The following is a 17212-nucleotide window of genomic DNA, read 5'->3' on the forward strand; positions in this document are numbered from 1 at the left end:
TGAATAGCTAGAATAATCTTTTCAAAAATAAATCCAATCCTTTAATTTCTCTGCTTAAAACCCTATGATGAATCCCATTTCTCTAAAGTATGGTGGTTTCCATTCTTCATTCTGATAAGATGATCAAAACTACTCGATATTTCTGGAACATAGTGTGGTTAGCTCATGCACCTGTGCCCCCTTTTTCTATCCTGGAGAGCTCCTCCTAATCCTTCAATACTCCCTAATCCTTCACTACTCCCCTTCTCTGGGGAGCCTTATGCCCATCTGGGCTGTAGTAGAAAATAGCCATGTACAAACTTCTTCCTTAGTTCTGGTTTCTTTCTATTATACCTGGAGGGCTGCATGCCAGCCTCTCACTCCAGATGGTGAAGCCCGTGTCCAAATGTCCACAGCAGTTACCTCTTTTCAGCCTTATAACCTCTATCATTTGCCCAATTCCTGAGTCATAGTGGGGACTCAGTACATCCTCAAAAGAATGGATAGTTTTATTCCCCACCATCCCAGTGGTCCATATAACAAGTATGGGGATGATGGAACTGAGGCACAGAGGGTTTTATGATTGGAACACCACAGGCTTAGATACAGTAGGAATTTTTGGTGACATTATAACTTTTTGATGACATTATAACGTTTTGCAATACCCCAGTAAATAACCTAGAAAAATTGAGTTAGGCTCTTTTTGGGTTACTTTCCCCAAGCCATGATGAATTTAGTTTCCACTCCAAACTCTTACCCTGTTTACACCCCAGGAATTCATTCAGTAGGTCCTCCTGGACCAAGAATTTTATATGACACTTTCTCTTTGAAAGGTGTATCTTAATTACAGGGTCTCCTTATTCTTTATGCCTTGAGTCTTGGTATATATTTCCTTTAAAAACTATTTTCAGTTGCAGATGGACACAATACCTTTATTTTGTTTATTTATTTTTATGAGGTGCTGGAGCTCATACCCAGTGCCTCACCCCTGCTAGGCAAGCACTCTACAACTGAGCTATGCCCCCATCCCCTGGATATTTACTTCAATTCTTCTTCTGTATCTCTTTTCTTCTTCTGACTGCTTGACAGTTCTTCAGTGTCCAGGTTTTCCAGGATGAAAGGCTGCCCTCTGGGTCCTGTCTCCTCATGTGGTTCTGGGATCCACCCTTAGGGACTAGTGCTTTCTGGGAATCTATGGCACATAAGCCTTTTAACCTAGGGTCTTATCCAGAGTTCATGTGCAGGTGTGTAGCTTGACTTCTGAGGATCTGAATACCTTATAATGCTCTTTCCAGCATGACTGCAGACCTCAACCTCCAGCTCTTGGGTCCCATCCTAATCTTGATGTGCTCAGTGCCAAATGTCTCTACTTGCTGTCACAGTTCGTTGCTGCCCATGGCATTTCATTTTGGTTTTGCATTATGTATAAGTGTAGCTGCCAGATAACTATAAATTTTGTAAGCAGCAGATAGAACATTCTATAATTTCCTGTAGATTTTTCTATATAATTTTCTATAAAATTGGCTGTCTTCAGCTATTATTATAGAATTTATCATGTAATATTTATTATATAGAGTCTAGCAGCTATTGTTGTATTACAGAAATAACATATAATTTCCCATAGAAATTAGCTCTAGATAGTTCCTGCATGCTGATATATATATTTTTCAAGTATAAAGTAAGCAAAAAGAACTCTGGAGTTGTGTTGACCAATATGGTAACCATACATGTGGCTATTAAGTCTTGCAATGTACTGTAAATACAAAACACACTCCTGCTTCCAAAAACTATGAAAAATGGAAAACATATACTTCATAATTTTTGATATTTGAGGTTAAATAAAATAAGTTGTTAAAATCAATTTCTCCAGTTTCTTTTTACTTTTTTAAAAAAAAATGTGGATAACAACATATCTACAATTCTATATGTGGCTTGCATTATTTTCTATTGAACTGGCTTACCCTAGAGGATACACCTTGTGATTACTTAGTATTAGAAAGTTAACTATATAGAGAGACAATGGGAAGTTAGTGTAGAATTAAAAAGCAGAAAAGGTTATTCATGGAAGGGGGAAGTTTCTGGTCAGATTTAAAATTTCTGTTCTATGTGTACACTGACATGCCACCTGCCCTGACTAGCTTTTAAGAAGACTTGGTAATATCCAGAGAAATGAGGCCAAACCAAATGGCACCTGTCTAAGGCTTGCCACATGGTGCCTAACCTCAAAGGCTTAAAGCCAATATTGATTTTTGTCATTTATTTTATCTTGGCATTTAAATATCCCTTAGATTTATTACTGCCAAGTTTTTGGTTAAGATTCCATGATGGATATGATAGAAAAGGTGGTAATAAGTTATGCAGATATCATTTAATTTATGAACTCCAGAGCTCTAGGGTAGCTTTCAGTTCAAGAAATATATTAACCACATACACATCACCCTTCATTTTGTGGTGAGGATTTCCAAGCTGGGTCCCTATTGTGCTACTTAATTTATGGTCTGGCCAGGTACATGGATCTCCATATAATATTTCAATATAAGTTGCACCCGCCATCACAGGCGATGAAGATGAGCCTCAAAGAAGCCAGCTGGACAGCTGATGGATCACTCTTTTCTATGGGCAGGGGCACTAAGTAGCCTTTAAAGCTTGTCAGAGATTTGAGTCTTTTTCTGCTCTGAGAAGCTGCACACACAGGCCTAGACAAGCAGAATCAGCCATGCTGCAGCAGGCAGAGGGCAGCTCCCGAGTTACTTACGTTGACAGCCGTAGTGCCAGGAATTTCCCGGCAGACACTCATCACACTTAGGCCCTGTGGTTCCAGTCTTACACTCACAAAATCCTGAGCCATTACAACGATCATGGATTGAGCCCAAAGGGTTACAATAACACTCTGTAGAAACAAGACAACACACAGGCTGGAGACAAGTCCGCATGGCTTATAGGTTATCAACACAGGAGCGTCACTTAAATGCATCACTTACTTAAAGAAAGATGTCCATTAATGAAATGCTTCAGCAAATATGGCTATTTCAGGACCATTTATTTATTTGCTCAGCCTTCCATGATATCATTTTTATGATATGGGAGGAAATCAACTGAAAACTTCCAAGGAAATAAGACATCATGTTTTTCACTAGTAACACATCATAATGGAGATTCCATTTGTTAGGGCATTTTTAGATGGTTTAATGAACACCATGAGAAGTTTGTATATCAAGGATAAATCAATATGCCATCAGTGTAAAATCTGTTTTAAATTATTCAAATGGGCTTATCTGTTACATTCAATATTCGAGAACTGCTGAACATTTAAAAAGTGCAATATGAAAGCACTTTGCTTACTCTGAGGTAGTTTTGCTTTATGGTTTGGGACAGCTCCTTAACTTATTTATGTATATACTGTTTTGTGATGAGCCCTTAGATGGTGTATTTGCTAGGCATGGTGGTACAGCTTTTATGCAGCTGAGATTAATGATCATGAAAGAAAACTAAATTTCATAATCCCAAATAAATTTCAACCCAGATGTAATTTCAGATGTATATTTTTCATTATAATATCTGCTTCCAGGATAATACAACTTTGCATAGTAAAGAATAAACAGAACATTTTCTTGATTCAGCACATATTCTCATATAGGATATTTTCACTTCTGAAGCTCTATTGTATTTAACGTTTGAATCAGTAGGAATTCTTGAGCTTTGATAAAAAAGCCTGGAAGGAATGCATAGGCAGTGTGCCCCTTAAAGAATTCGTGAGCCAAAGTCCCTTTCTTAATTACCAATTTATTTACTCTGGGGCAACTTATTATAACTCTCTGTCTCTCAATTTCTTTTATTTTAAAAGGGGCCCATTAAGAAGTTTTCTGCTAAAATCCAAATAATATTATACAACCAACCAACTGACCAACCGATTGAAGTCCAAAGAACTTCCGTTTAATATAAGTAAGTTTAGTGTGTTAGATTAGCAATGAGGGTTCAAGGGTTAACATTACAGAGGAACCAGGGGATTTACTCTAACTTTGTGTCATAGAGTCTAATTAAATAATTTCTTCAAAGAATGTGGAGTTCCTCAAAATTAAGATTAATTTCATGTTGTCAGATTTTGAGTTCAGCATTCTTATCACACAAGCATTTTTAGGGCTAACAGTGACATATGTAGGTAAAAGTACAACTGAATAAACTCTAAAATGCCCCCTTGCCTGGGTTGGTTTGTACTTAATAACTAGGTTTTTTTCTTAAGGGACATTTTTTATTCTAATGTATATTTGTGTATGGGAGATGTTTTAAAAACATATTTAAAAATAGTTATTTTGTTGTGTTTTTCAGTGTTTGTGCATATGTATACTATAAGTTTGTACCTATACCAAAACTATAATATGTTCTTACTATTTAAAGTGTATAAGTTGACAGTGAATCACCAAAATTTTTTAAGCTAATTAACAGAGTTACATCTGGCCACCATGAATTCACATACTGTGCTAGTTAATTAGCCCATAACAATCAATTAATAAGTTTACAGATGCAAAAAGTGTAGACAAAACAAAACAAACAAAAAAAATCCCAAACAGTGTATCATCTAAGCTATAGTACATCATGAAAACACATATCAAGAAGAGTAGTGGTTTTACCCTCTACCTTACATATAAATAATTCAGCTTTAAAAAAATATCATCCATTGAGCTTTGTTGCATGGTAGATGTTGGGAAATGGGAATATCCTTGAAGGATCATATTTTAGCCCATGAAACTATGAATATACAGGACCATTATATTATAAAAATGCTTTGGGTGGCTTGATTAAAAAGTTATGCTACAGTTGATTTATAGATATTATAATTGTCTTGTGTTTATTTTGTTCTATATGTGGTACCTCTGATTACCCGATCTTGGGTTTCAAGGAGAATTAAAAATAATACATCATAACTTAGAGATATGTTTAGCAGCAACTGCTGAGCCCTCTGTTTCATTCTGATGCAAAGCTTTTTAGCAGGGATTATTAACAGTGATTACCCAAGGTCACAAACCATGTGTCCTCTTGCTTCCTGCTCAATGCTCAAGTTTATATGAAACAGAGGCATTCGAGGGTGCCACCTTCATGTAATTGGTGCATCATCACAGGATGATTACATGCATCTTTGGAGACATGGCTGTGTTTGGAATTTGAATGACAAATGGGTAAATTCACTAGTAATCACAAAGCAGTGATCACCGTGGCAACATGGATGAGCCAGCTGCATTTTATATTTGCCATAATATAAAATGATGCAAGTACTTTAAAACATCTATTTCAACACAGAGTCTACATCTATCAAAGATATGAGTTGTTCCCTCACAGTCAGGTTGGTGAATTTAATTTCTGATTGTTAAAGAATTGGCAAGTACATTTTTTAAAAATTTTTAATTTAGAAAAGACTTGGATAAAATTCAGTTTCTGAGATTAGTGTGTAATTTTGTAGTTAGGTAAATATCCATTCATTTTCATTAGTGCTTTCTAGATGAGATGATGTTAAAATTAATTCTCAATTACTTGTGGTGTATCCTCTTAAATTTAATACACAACCTTTTCCTTTAAGGCTTTTTCTTAATATTTATTTAAACTATTAAATATTGTGAAACATTGTAATCTTGCATATTTTGTAAGATGATTAGGGTTTATTTTTGTGCTCCTATTTATTTTGCCTTTTCTGTTGCTTCCATATTTATAGCTTGACATTTATATATCTTTACAAATGGCATTCAGTGGAATAAACTCTGCATTCAAAATTCAGACAGCTACATGTCTTTTCGTTTTTATTAATATCCTCAAATCTTTGAAACCCAAGTGTTATGAAGGCAATTGAACTTCTGTTCACAAGCTCAGAGTGGAATTGCTGCTGTCATCCAGAAAACATACTATGAGTCAAAATCTGACATGCTCAGCTTTGCTAATTGTGTCAGAGTGGTTAGGAGAGAATGTTCAGTCTTTGAAGTCAGGAAGCCCTTTGCTAAGCTGAACAATTGGGTCAATTTTCCTTATTTTTTCTCAAATAGCAGAAATTATCAATGTAATACTTACCCTACTGTTTTATAAATGAGGATTAAATTGAAAAAAAAATATTGCAGGTCAGTTCACAGTTTACCCAGTGTTTCCTGTGCTCACATCTGCTAGTGATTTCACCAGGAGGCTCACATGACTTACCTAAGACATACATCTATTAAATAGCAAACTGGGACTTGAACCCAGCTCTCCAGGCTCTAAGTCCAGTACTTTCTTCACTACTTCACAAATAATAAATAAGGAAGCATTTTGAAAAATATAAAATATTGTAGAAATAAACAAGATTATGTATACTTAACCAAATTTAATTCAAAACAATTGTACAGCTATTTTATGTGATACTTGACAGGAATCTACATGACCTTGATAACCAAATCATTTCTTTTTTTTAAACATGAAAAGACCACCTGGAATTTTCCATAATGTGTATTTTATTTAATTTAGTTTTCATGTGAAAAAAACTATCTTTAAAATTGGTGGTCTATATAACGAACTACTAGTATGGTAACAGTTACCATATTCAAAAGATATGCATTTCTTCAGACTAAGTTATGGAGTGAAATTCCATTTATTGTTTATTATTCTTCCATCTTTTTTTTTTGTAAAAACAGGTCCTACTATGAGAAAGATAGAAGAAGCTTTTTTTAAGAGGGTAGGATATCTAGTCCTCCCCAGGAGACAAGATCAGTAGTCATTGATGGAGGGAAGGTATGCTCAAAGGACTCCACGGACCCAGTTTTCTAGGGTTCATGCATCTTGTAAGATTGGAGAATTAATTGAGAAATTACTTGTCATTGGGAAGACTAAAAGAAAAATTGAATAAATGGAATTTCTTTACTGTGGATGAAAAAGTCAGGCAAACGTTTCTATGATCAGTTGTTGGTAGCTTTCAATTCTAAATGGCAACATTTTTATTCCCCCAAACTTGATCGCCAAATATATGCATGGATTTGTGTCTCAAATTTTCATATTCATAATTAAATCCTGCACAATGAATTTCCATTTTAAAGTCGAATGTACAATTTATGTTCAAAAAATAAGTCAAAATTACCAGGTTTTAAGAATTCATGCAAAAAAAAAAAAGAAGAAAAGAAAAAGAAGGAAAGCAACTTATTCATTTCCTTAAACATGATTTCTCAGACCAACAACAACATAAGGCTTCAAAATATAGCCCCCATGTATGATTTCAACCAGTACAAATGAATTTTAAGTCTACCATGAGGACATTTGCTCCATTGAGAAAGTTCATTTTTGCACAGCTGTGGTGCATATCATCAGCCTCTCCGCCCTAGATAGCTCCCCATAGCTCCAAAGGCACAGAACAAAAGCTGAAATTATAATGGAACTGACCTATGCACACATTCTCATCGTCCAGCTGTGCAGAAGCATTTCTGAAGTAGCCCAGCCTGCATAACTCACAGTGCTGCCCTCTAGTGTTGTGTTTACAGCTCACGCAAATGACTGTATTTAGCAGATCGATATAACTGCATCGATTGGAGTGGCCGAAGCATTCACAGTCTTGCAAGGAAGAACAGAAATGTATACAGAGTGTATACAGCAGCAGAGAAATAGCACACTACATGCTTGGGTGAAATGAGGGATGGAGAAAAGATGGTGGAATGACATCACATATATTGAATCAACACAACACATGGTGACAACAGGTGGTTGTGACTGGCATGGAAGTAGCATCTGTTTCAAGCAGGATAGAAAGGTCAGACATTCAGAACATGACTGAAGATCATTAATTCTTGACAGACAAGATGAACAGAAGCATTTGCAGGTGTACACCTTTTAAAATTTGGGAAAACTTGGTTTCTATTGATGCAAAAGTCTAATTTCTGCATATGGAACACTTTACTGTCTTTGCACCATTTCCCCTCTTTTCTTTTCAGGTTTGCAGTCTTTAAAAGAAGGAGGGAAGCACATGAGCACTGAGGGTCAGAATCTCCTGTCCCCTGTGGCTCCTTTGTCTCACTATTGTTCATGTCAAGAGAGCAACCTGGTCAGGATTTCATAGAAATTGTGGCAAATTTAACAGGGATCAGGACAACTACACAATTCTACATTTTGAATTTTTCCCAGTGTTAAGAGAAGATGGATCTTCATGACTTTCTTCGGGTCAAATCTGCATGTTTACATATGAGAGAAAACATAAAAATCAGGGAAATTATTCTTTTAAAAAATGTACTCTTACAATGTCCTTTTTTTCGATTTTTGTGCTAAATCTGCTAAAAAAAAGGCGGAGTAGGGGGGCTGTAGGCAGCTTCTATATGTCTGGATATAGTTTCCTTTTTCTCTCTAAAATGTTAGCCTCTGAGGCTTGGAGTGATGGTGGAAAAACAAGACAGGGAGACAAAGAGGATGAGAGCGGTTGGAGATGGTGGAAGGTGAATGGATTGCCTCATCTCAGCCAAAGCAAGAACCTGTTAATCTAATTCAAATGTTTAAAAATAAATGGTAAAGATGGTCCTTCTGTTGGAGAACTAGTTATTAAATGAAACAGAAAAGAAACTGTGAGTGATAAGTAGGTGGGAAATCTACCGTGTCTTCTCAAAAGATGGGGATAGGCCTAGCTAGACAATTGTAAAGTAGGACAATCCCAATACTGAAAACTATTTATCTATTAAATATTCTTCTCATTTGTGTCTGGATTTTATTTTTCCCACCAGGAAGCCAAACACAGTCAAATTTGAATCCATTCATTCTTCCATCCATTCACTTATTCACTCAATAGTTCATTGAGTTAGTCTGTTATGTTCTAGGTACTATGCCAGTAGTCAGAATACTTTTTTGGCCTACATAAAATCTGAGAAATATTGCATTTTTAGGATCAGAATAAAATTGAGTGTTATCAAGTAAGTAAAGAAGAATAAGGAAAGGTAAATATATCTAAAAATTGTTAATACACTATCACATATTGGAAGAATGTGCTTCATTTGTTAGAAAGCTGATTAATCCAGTAGCCTGCTGAGGTCAAGATCCTGACAGAATGATATTCAATTTGGATACAAGAAATGAAGGTCCCAGGGCTTAGCAAAGAGTAGAAGATACCCAGGGAAGAAGAAGAAATGTGTGAAGCCAAGTCACTTCCTGTCTTTGAGGTCTGCTGTAATCATGTGCAGGAGTGTGGCTGGGAATAAGAATAGGGAGAAATCAGAGAGAAAGGAGGTTATTGGGAGAAGAAGGCATTGAAACATCAATATAGGAGGTGAAATAAGAAAATAAATTCAATAAGTCATGCCAAGTAAATAATAACACCACTACAAATAATAATAGAGTTACACATTACCAAAGTAAATTCTTTTAGTAAAACACAAGCATTCACTTCACTCCATGATACCTGCTTGAATTACAACTTGTGTGTACTGGCATCTCTGACTCCCTAGGAAACTGGCAAGGATTCTAGAGCTTTCATCCTCTGAGGGTGTGAAGCAGTAAGAATCTTTCTAGCCTGCAGCCTCCCAGGAACAGTGGTTGTAGGATCCAAATCTAATTGTTTCCCAAGGATTTCTTTAGAGCTTTCTGAAGAGAGAGCAATGACAAAACCATCCTCAAGGTCTCCTCCTCTGGGGGAGGCCTGTGTTCTTTGTCCTTCTTCACATTCCCCAATCCAGGTAGGTCCTTGGTGTACCTAATTAAATGAATCCATCTTTTTTTTGAAAGCATCTCTTATGTGTAAAAATTCATCTTTGGAACTTTTTGGAACAACCCAGAAGTTTGATTAGTGGGTAAGACAAACACATGCTCAGATAGCTAAAAAAACCAAAACCGTAGTGCTAAGAAAATGAAATAGACACACAAAGCAATCTAGATAGAAGGAGAAATTCATTTAGCCTGATGGAATTAGGAAAAATGTCCATACGACTTGAACACTGAAGCAGGTAGAGTTTATTTTAAAATGGTGGAGGGGGGTGGGTGGGAATTGGCACTCCTGGTGAAAAGAATAAAGAGCATGAGAGGATAAAACTGAGAAAATGTGAAGAGTGAAGCTGGAGAATTTTCATACCATGATTCCTTTGTGGTAAAGGATTCTGCAGGTTCTGTCCAATGGCCAGAACTACTTGCTTAGCTCCACCTGACAAAACCATAATGAAGAAAAAATATATCTGTAAGATATCCAAGGTCAGGGTTGGGTCAGAGGTTCAGTGATAGAATGAGTACCTGCCTTGTGCATGCAAGGCCCTGTGTTCAACCCCAAACGCTGAGAAAAGGGGGAAAAAAAAAGATATCCAAGCACAACATTCGGAGACCCATTCCATATGATTTATCATGGCCATTCAAATGTAGCCTTGTTGCCTACTACAATTCAAATTAATTGAGTAGTACACATTTCTGTGATGATTAATTCTTTGTGGGTCTCTTTTGGAAATTTATCTATTAATTTTGGTAGGAAAAGTTAAATAATTACATAAGAAATCATACTCAGCTAAACATACTATTTTAACCTTATTTCAGAAAATAAGCGAACATTTAAATGTTTTAAAATCTCTGAGATGGATTAATAATAACTTGATTCTTTTAGAACATCTAGGACTCTTTTGTGACCTAATTAAGCTGTCTTCTCTGGCCATTATATATTTGAGAATATTAAATATGAAATTTTTTTGGAAAAAAATTTTGAAAATGATCTGAAAAACATGAGAACATGATAGAAATGAAAGGCATTTCAGATATATTATTAGAGTGCCATATTATTTTCCTGTACTCTTGTTAGTTTACCGTTCTTTAATACCTAGGCCTTTCACTGAGGGACAAACCCCATTAATGATCATTAATGATATAATGTGAGTGGCATTCATATTAAGAAACTGAAAGGGTGATACTAATAGTTTAATAATTCTTTAACGCTCCTGCATGTCTCCCCTTCTCTCTCTTTCTCTCTATCTCTCTCTCTTTTTTGTGGGGAGGGTACTAGGGATTTAACCCAGAGGCACTTTACCACCATGTTACATTCCCACCCTTTTTATTTTGAGTCAGAGTCTCACTAAATTGCTTAGAGCCTTGCTAAATTACTGAAACTGGACTTGATTTTGCTATTATACTACCTCAGACTCCGGAGTTGCTGGGATTACAGGCACTTGCCACCACACCTAGCCTTCCCCTTCTGTTCTTATTAAGTATGGAATCTATAGTCCATCCTTATATTTACTTCATTTACTATACTTCATTACCCCTCTATCCCCTAATCCTAGTACCCTGGGAAAACCTGATCTTGGTTAAATTCAGCTCTCCACCTCTCCATGTCTACATTCTGACAGTTGAACATGGCTGAAGTTTTTCCTCCAACCACTTTGAAACCAATCCCACTTTTAATTAATGATCTTTAACTCAATGGATTCCTCAGAGCTGCCTGGCAGTCAGTCCTTCCTTAAAAGGGGGTTTGGGGACTATCACTTTCTCAGTGTTCTTCCCCTTACCTACTCCTTCCATTTGTTTTAAATGTTTTTTTTTTCATTTTTCTCCTTATCTCCTTAAATGTCTAAAGGTTTAGTCCTTGGATCTTAAGGTTCACCTTAGATATTTTCTGCCCAGTCCCATGTCTTTGAAAACCATCCACCTATGGACCATTCCAAAATAATTATTTCCAGCCTGGACCAAGTCTCCAGTGAGAGACTGCATTCAGACTCCTATACTGACTCGAACTGCCTCTTTAGTATCTCCACTTGAACATTTAATAAATACCTCAATTTTTAAGTGTTCAACACTGAGCTCTTGTGTTACCTTCCTAAAACTGTTGCTTACCAGGTGGCCCCGTCTTAGTAAATAACAGCTTCATTCTTCTTCCAAATGCCTGGGTTTATTCTTGATGCACCTCTTTTTCCCACTCCCTACAACCATTCCAATAGCAGACCCTCTTGGTTATTCTTTTAAAATACATCTCTACCATCTCATCCTTGGTTAAGGTCACTGTCACTCCTCACTTGGATTATTGCCATTGTTCTCCAATCTGCTTTCCTGGGTTCTACCCTTATGATAATCTCTTCAGAGTGACCCTTTCCAATGGCTTCACATCTCACTAGAATAAAAGGACTTTATTCATTCCCAGATGCTTTGGCCCTTGGCTTCCCTGAGGCTCCAGGCCACCATGTGCCTCCCCACTTCTGTGTGACATCTCAAGGTTGCTCCTAAAACATGTAGGTTTTTTCTCAGGATCATTATGCTTGCCATTACCTGTGTCTGGTATACTCCTTCCCAGAATCCACCTCAAACATTAAACACTACTTGCTTCCTAGCTGCTTTTTAAAATCTCTGTTCAAAGAAAAATTTCTGACCACTTTACCTGAAATAGTAGCCCCAAATCCAAATATCGGGACCCCTTAATTTCCTAATCCATTTTCTCATAGAATTTGTAATATCTGAAAATTATATTAAAAATTACCCTCTTATGCTCCCACTATAAATATACAAGTGTAGACTGTCTATTTTGTCCATTCCTGTAATCACAGAACTGAAAACATCATTTGGCACATACTCATCACTCAAAAAATGATTTTGAATGAATGAATAAATGAATGAATGGTGATCCCAAGGCACCTCCTTTGGAGTAGAGGTATATTTAAATTTATTATTCTACCACTTTAATCCCCTAAGAGAATCTAGTATTTATTAAAGAGTTTAGAAAAACAACAGCCACACAATAAAATATAACTGAGTTAGTGATTATATTATCTGAGAATTGACTATATACCTATGCACAGATCAGTTTATCTAAAAGAGTAGATTTCTGAAAATTACTATAGTTTTATACAGTTTTTGATCTCAAATCACATTGTAGATCATAGGTATATAATTTTCAGGTGTTATTACTGTTTTATAAACAAAACTGAATGAAAGGGGGTCTCCAAAGCACATATATATATATATATAATGATGTGGTAGGGCAAGCACTGGAAACACATATTTACCCTATTTATTGAGCTGTGCTGAACGGGGCATCACATGCCCAGAGACAAAGTGAACTACGTCTAGTTCTACAGTCTAGTGCAGGGTTTCTCAGTCTCAGCACGACTGATATTTGGGGCCCAATACTTCTTTGTTGGGTGGGGCTGTCCTGCACATTGTAGAATATTCAGAAACATCCCTAGCCTTATCCACTAGAAGCAGTAGCAACATCTAGCTACTGAATAACTGAATAACTGAATGTGTCTCCAGATACTGTCACATGTTTTCCAGGAGGCAAAATCCAATCCCGCCCACCATGGACACATTAAGTGTCATTGGTCTAGTATTCTAGTGAGAAGACAGGAAAAAATACTATGAATAATATTTTATGTTTCATAATATTATATTATGTATATTTCCATATTATATATTATATATCACATATATGGCACATGTTCCATCATATAAAACAATTATAAAAATAAAGTATTTCATAGTGGCTAAGTTAAAAAACAATAAAGGGTAGAGACATTTTAGAAGCAGAGAAGAGTTCAAAATTGACTTTCCATATTAGCAAAGGCTGGAGCCTCCTAAGAGGTTAGTTAAAAGATCCCTTTGGGGGCTAGGGTGGTGGCTCAGTGGTAGAGCGCTTGCCTAGCATGTGTGAGGCACTAGGTTCCATTGTCAGCACCACATATAAATACATAAAATAAAGGTCCATTGACAACTAAGAAATATTACAAAACAAAGATGTCTTTTGACTAAGACTGACTGGGGAAGTTGGAGTCATAGGGAAACAGAGCTGGAGACGAAGAGAATTGAAGAAAAAAAAATGTCAGGAAGAGGAGGGGATTAGATTTCCCTTTTGTTTCTTCTTTCTTATTGTTCTCCAGTTGCTTGTAATCATGTTATTACATTACCTATGTGAATAGTATATAAAATACTCTGAATGTGGCACAGGTAGGTATCTTTTTTCTTTTCAAATGAAAAAAAGCTTATTCAAATCCTAGCTGATGAAAATTCATTTTAGTCATTCAAAAAGAGAGGATTTTGGAATAAGACTTTAGCTAGAAGGTAAAGGAATTAAAACTCGAAGTATTTTCATCACATTAACAGGATGACACTTCCTCTGGGGCCTGAGGGAGCCCCCCAGCCATGAGAATGAAGAGGCTCTGACATTCTCTGGTCCTGTCCCGACCCCACCTTATCTCGCACCCTTCTGTAGCTATAGAACTTATTTTTACACATTTTACAATTATGTCTTCTTCATTAGGTGGCTTTTTGGATGTGTTTGAACCTCATTAGTGCAGTCTCTTCAAGAAATGAGAGAGTGAAAGACGCAGGGTCCAGTTCCAGGTCAAGAGGCCTCTTGTGTATCCAGCAGCTTGATGTGATATAAAAGAGATGGACTTTGTAAAACCCCCTTTTACTTCCTTTCTCCTTTATTTCTTTGGGTCACTCCACAGATTTGCATATAATAGATGAGGAATGGCATTCCTACTGAGGCCTTAATGACTGGCTGCTACAGCTTTTCCACGCACCACCTGCCCAAATCAGCTTGTTAGTCTCTGAACGGGAGTCTACTGTATTCTTAATTTACTTCCCCAAATTTCAAATCTGTTTAGATTCCCCTCAAAAGGTCACCTTCCATGTTCCACAGTTCAAAGACAGTGTGTGGCAAATTTAACACAAGGCTTAAATACTATACATTTCCCCTTTTTCTGGTCTCCTGACCAGTCTTCTCCTTTTCTTTATATACCACAGAAGGACAAACTCAACATTGACTAAATCTGGAAAATGATGAAATTCAGTAAGCAATAGGAAAGCCGTTACTGTCACTTTTACCAAGTGGTTCAAAGTAAGTTAGGTTTTGTTAATAATTATATTTCTTTGTAAGAGGTATCTCATAGGGGGAAAAAACAGAACAAAAAGAACAAAATGACATATGCCCAACAGTCAAGGGTGAAACATAAGATACACCTGTTACACGGGACATTTAAAGAAAAATGATGAACTAAAAACAGAGTGTTTATGTTTCCTGAAAAACCTTAATTCTGTGAATGATGAATGCTCGATGGAATGGGCCATTTATGAGTCACAGATGAGATACTGCTTGCTTTCGTTTGAAGAAAGTAATATGACTATTAATTTTGGATCATCATCAACATGGAACTCAGTGCAGATCTCCACAAATATTCTTCAAATTCATTCAAAACGATGTTTGGAAGCACACATTCCAAGGTGTTTTCATTTGACACAAAGTAAAATGGGCACCATATATGGAAGCTGCCATTCTGGCTTCATGGAAAGTTTCAATGAAACGCACGCTAAGTGGGTTTCCTTATTTTCAATGCTAACAAGTGTCCAAGTCAGGGATCTTAGATTATGGTCTTAAACAGAAACCTAGACTGTTATAATTAGTTCTCACACATTAATCTTTCAGAAAACAAATGTTTCAACATCTTTAATTGTGGTCAAATTTCTGAGTGAAGCATTTTTATTTTCTTACGGATGACATTCTCAGGTATCAGTCAACATGCCTCACCAATAAGCTGATGGGTACACTCCACAAATATTCCAGATTCATACAGTGCAATGTTTCACAACACATAACACCATGAAATCACTGTATGAATCCAAGAATTCCTACCTCTCTTGTGGTTTGCAACTTGAACAGAAGAAACTGTTGACAAAGCTAATTTGGGAGCAACTGGATAGGTTTAAAAGAATGAACAGCAAATTAGAAACAATATCGAAACTTTCAAACTGTAATATCTTATTAACAACCCACTCAAAAAGTAGCCCTAAATGGAAAGACTTCTTGTATCTCTTGCTCCTGAGAGTTTGTTTCAATTACCAAGGAGGGTTTCTATTTGGCTGAAAATGGTTCAACATTGTCAGTAATAAAGTTTAGAAGCATTATTTTCAGAGGCAAAAGAATTATCATTTAAATCAAGAATCCAGTTAAGTAAAGATTCTTCTCCCATAACAATATAGATATTAGGATCCCCAACTGTACCTCTTTTAAACTAGCAGTTATATTGTACAGTTAATTAGCAATATCATGGCCTCAATTCACTGTGTCACTCTGTCTCCATAAGTTTGTCTCCCTATAAACCAGCTAGACCACTTTCGGTTGAACTATCAGACATCACAGGACACAATGGTCAACCATTCAGCAGCATTGGGCTTTGGTCTCAGAGTCACCTTGAACATGAGTACCCTTAACAATTGTCATTTTCTGCTTATTCTCTCAGTAATAATATCAGTTTGTTAATGTCAGGGTTTTCTCTCTAAGTTTGCCTTGCCATTTCTTTTCCAATTATTCATGAAGAATTGCTTGTGAAAATAACAAAAATGGAATTGAGCCTGATGTTCTTTGCAGATGTTGACAAGATAAATTACGGCTCCACAGAACTGGCTGCTGCTGCAAAGTATGCCTTTCACTAGAATTTCAAGTTCAAGCACTTTATTCAACTATGCTGTTTCTTAAATATATTCATTTGAGTTCATTATCCATATTCTAAACCAGCACAACTGGCATTACCTAACGATGTCTCTGAAAGCTTTGGGTCCTTATGACACTTGAAGAAAACAAAGCAAAATAATTAAATGAGTCTGTTTCAGGTTTTGAACAATATATAATCTTGTTCAGTTCAAAACTCACTATGGAGAAGTGTTAAGTCTTAGATCTTGTGTTGTATAATTTGCAGAGCTATGAAATTCAGTGGGAACTACCGAGTGGCATTTCACCCAAGATACTCTTGTTGAACTTGCCAAAGAATGAAATCACTAAACCTCCATGAGTCCTCATAGAATTAGACTAATAGGGGTGAGCTTGATCTGTATTTCTTCTTCCACATGTATGCAGAAACTTGAAGAAATTCGTTTGGAAAAGATGATTAAGATAATTCTATTTGCTAGTAATTCATGTATCTAGGACAGCCTCGACTTCATCACTCTGATCACAGACTGAAAATGCCGCCCTTCCAATTTGACTCTCAACAAATTGCTAATATATTTTATTTTGCTTAGCAGCTATTTCCTGGTTCCTCCTTTCGCTCATTTCCTTCTCCATCTGTATTCATTAGAGTTTAGAAAGAACATCCTGTATATAACTAAGGAAAGGAGGAGTCGAAGATGTGTCCTGTTTTTAGTTGGTGTTTGCTTTGTTTTTTGGAGAAGGAAGAAGGCAAAAGAATACAGTTTTATATTAAATTCTCTTGCATGCATGTGTATATACATTATGTACTAATATTAATTAATAAGTGTGACCTTAACATTATCCTGCAGCTTATGAAGTTTATTGACA

The 17212-nt window shown here is 36.3% G+C and overlaps 1 protein-coding gene across 5 annotated transcripts in view; it reads right to left on the bottom strand.

Moving 5' to 3' along the window:
• The window catches only part of NTNG1 (netrin G1), a 343409-nt gene that overhangs the window by 49080 nt on the left and 277117 nt on the right, over nucleotides 1-17212 (bottom strand). For 2 of the 5 annotated variants that reach the window (XM_081306138.1, XM_081306137.1), the window contains one exon: nucleotides 2735-2869. The exons of 1 other annotated variant lie outside the window; for it this stretch is intronic. In XM_081306138.1, the coding sequence (XP_081162264.1) occupies nucleotides 2735-2869 (135 nt within the window). Of the gene's footprint in view, nucleotides 1-2734; nucleotides 2870-7365; nucleotides 7534-15550; nucleotides 15611-17212 lie in introns of all 5 variants that reach the window. 2 more of the 5 variants (XM_081306140.1, XM_081306136.1) reach the window with 2 other exon arrangements.

Source organism: Spermophilus citellus (assembly GCF_964194105.1).
Source record: "Spermophilus citellus genome assembly, chromosome: 9".
Taxonomy (NCBI): Eukaryota; Metazoa; Chordata; class Mammalia; order Rodentia; family Sciuridae; genus Spermophilus; species Spermophilus citellus.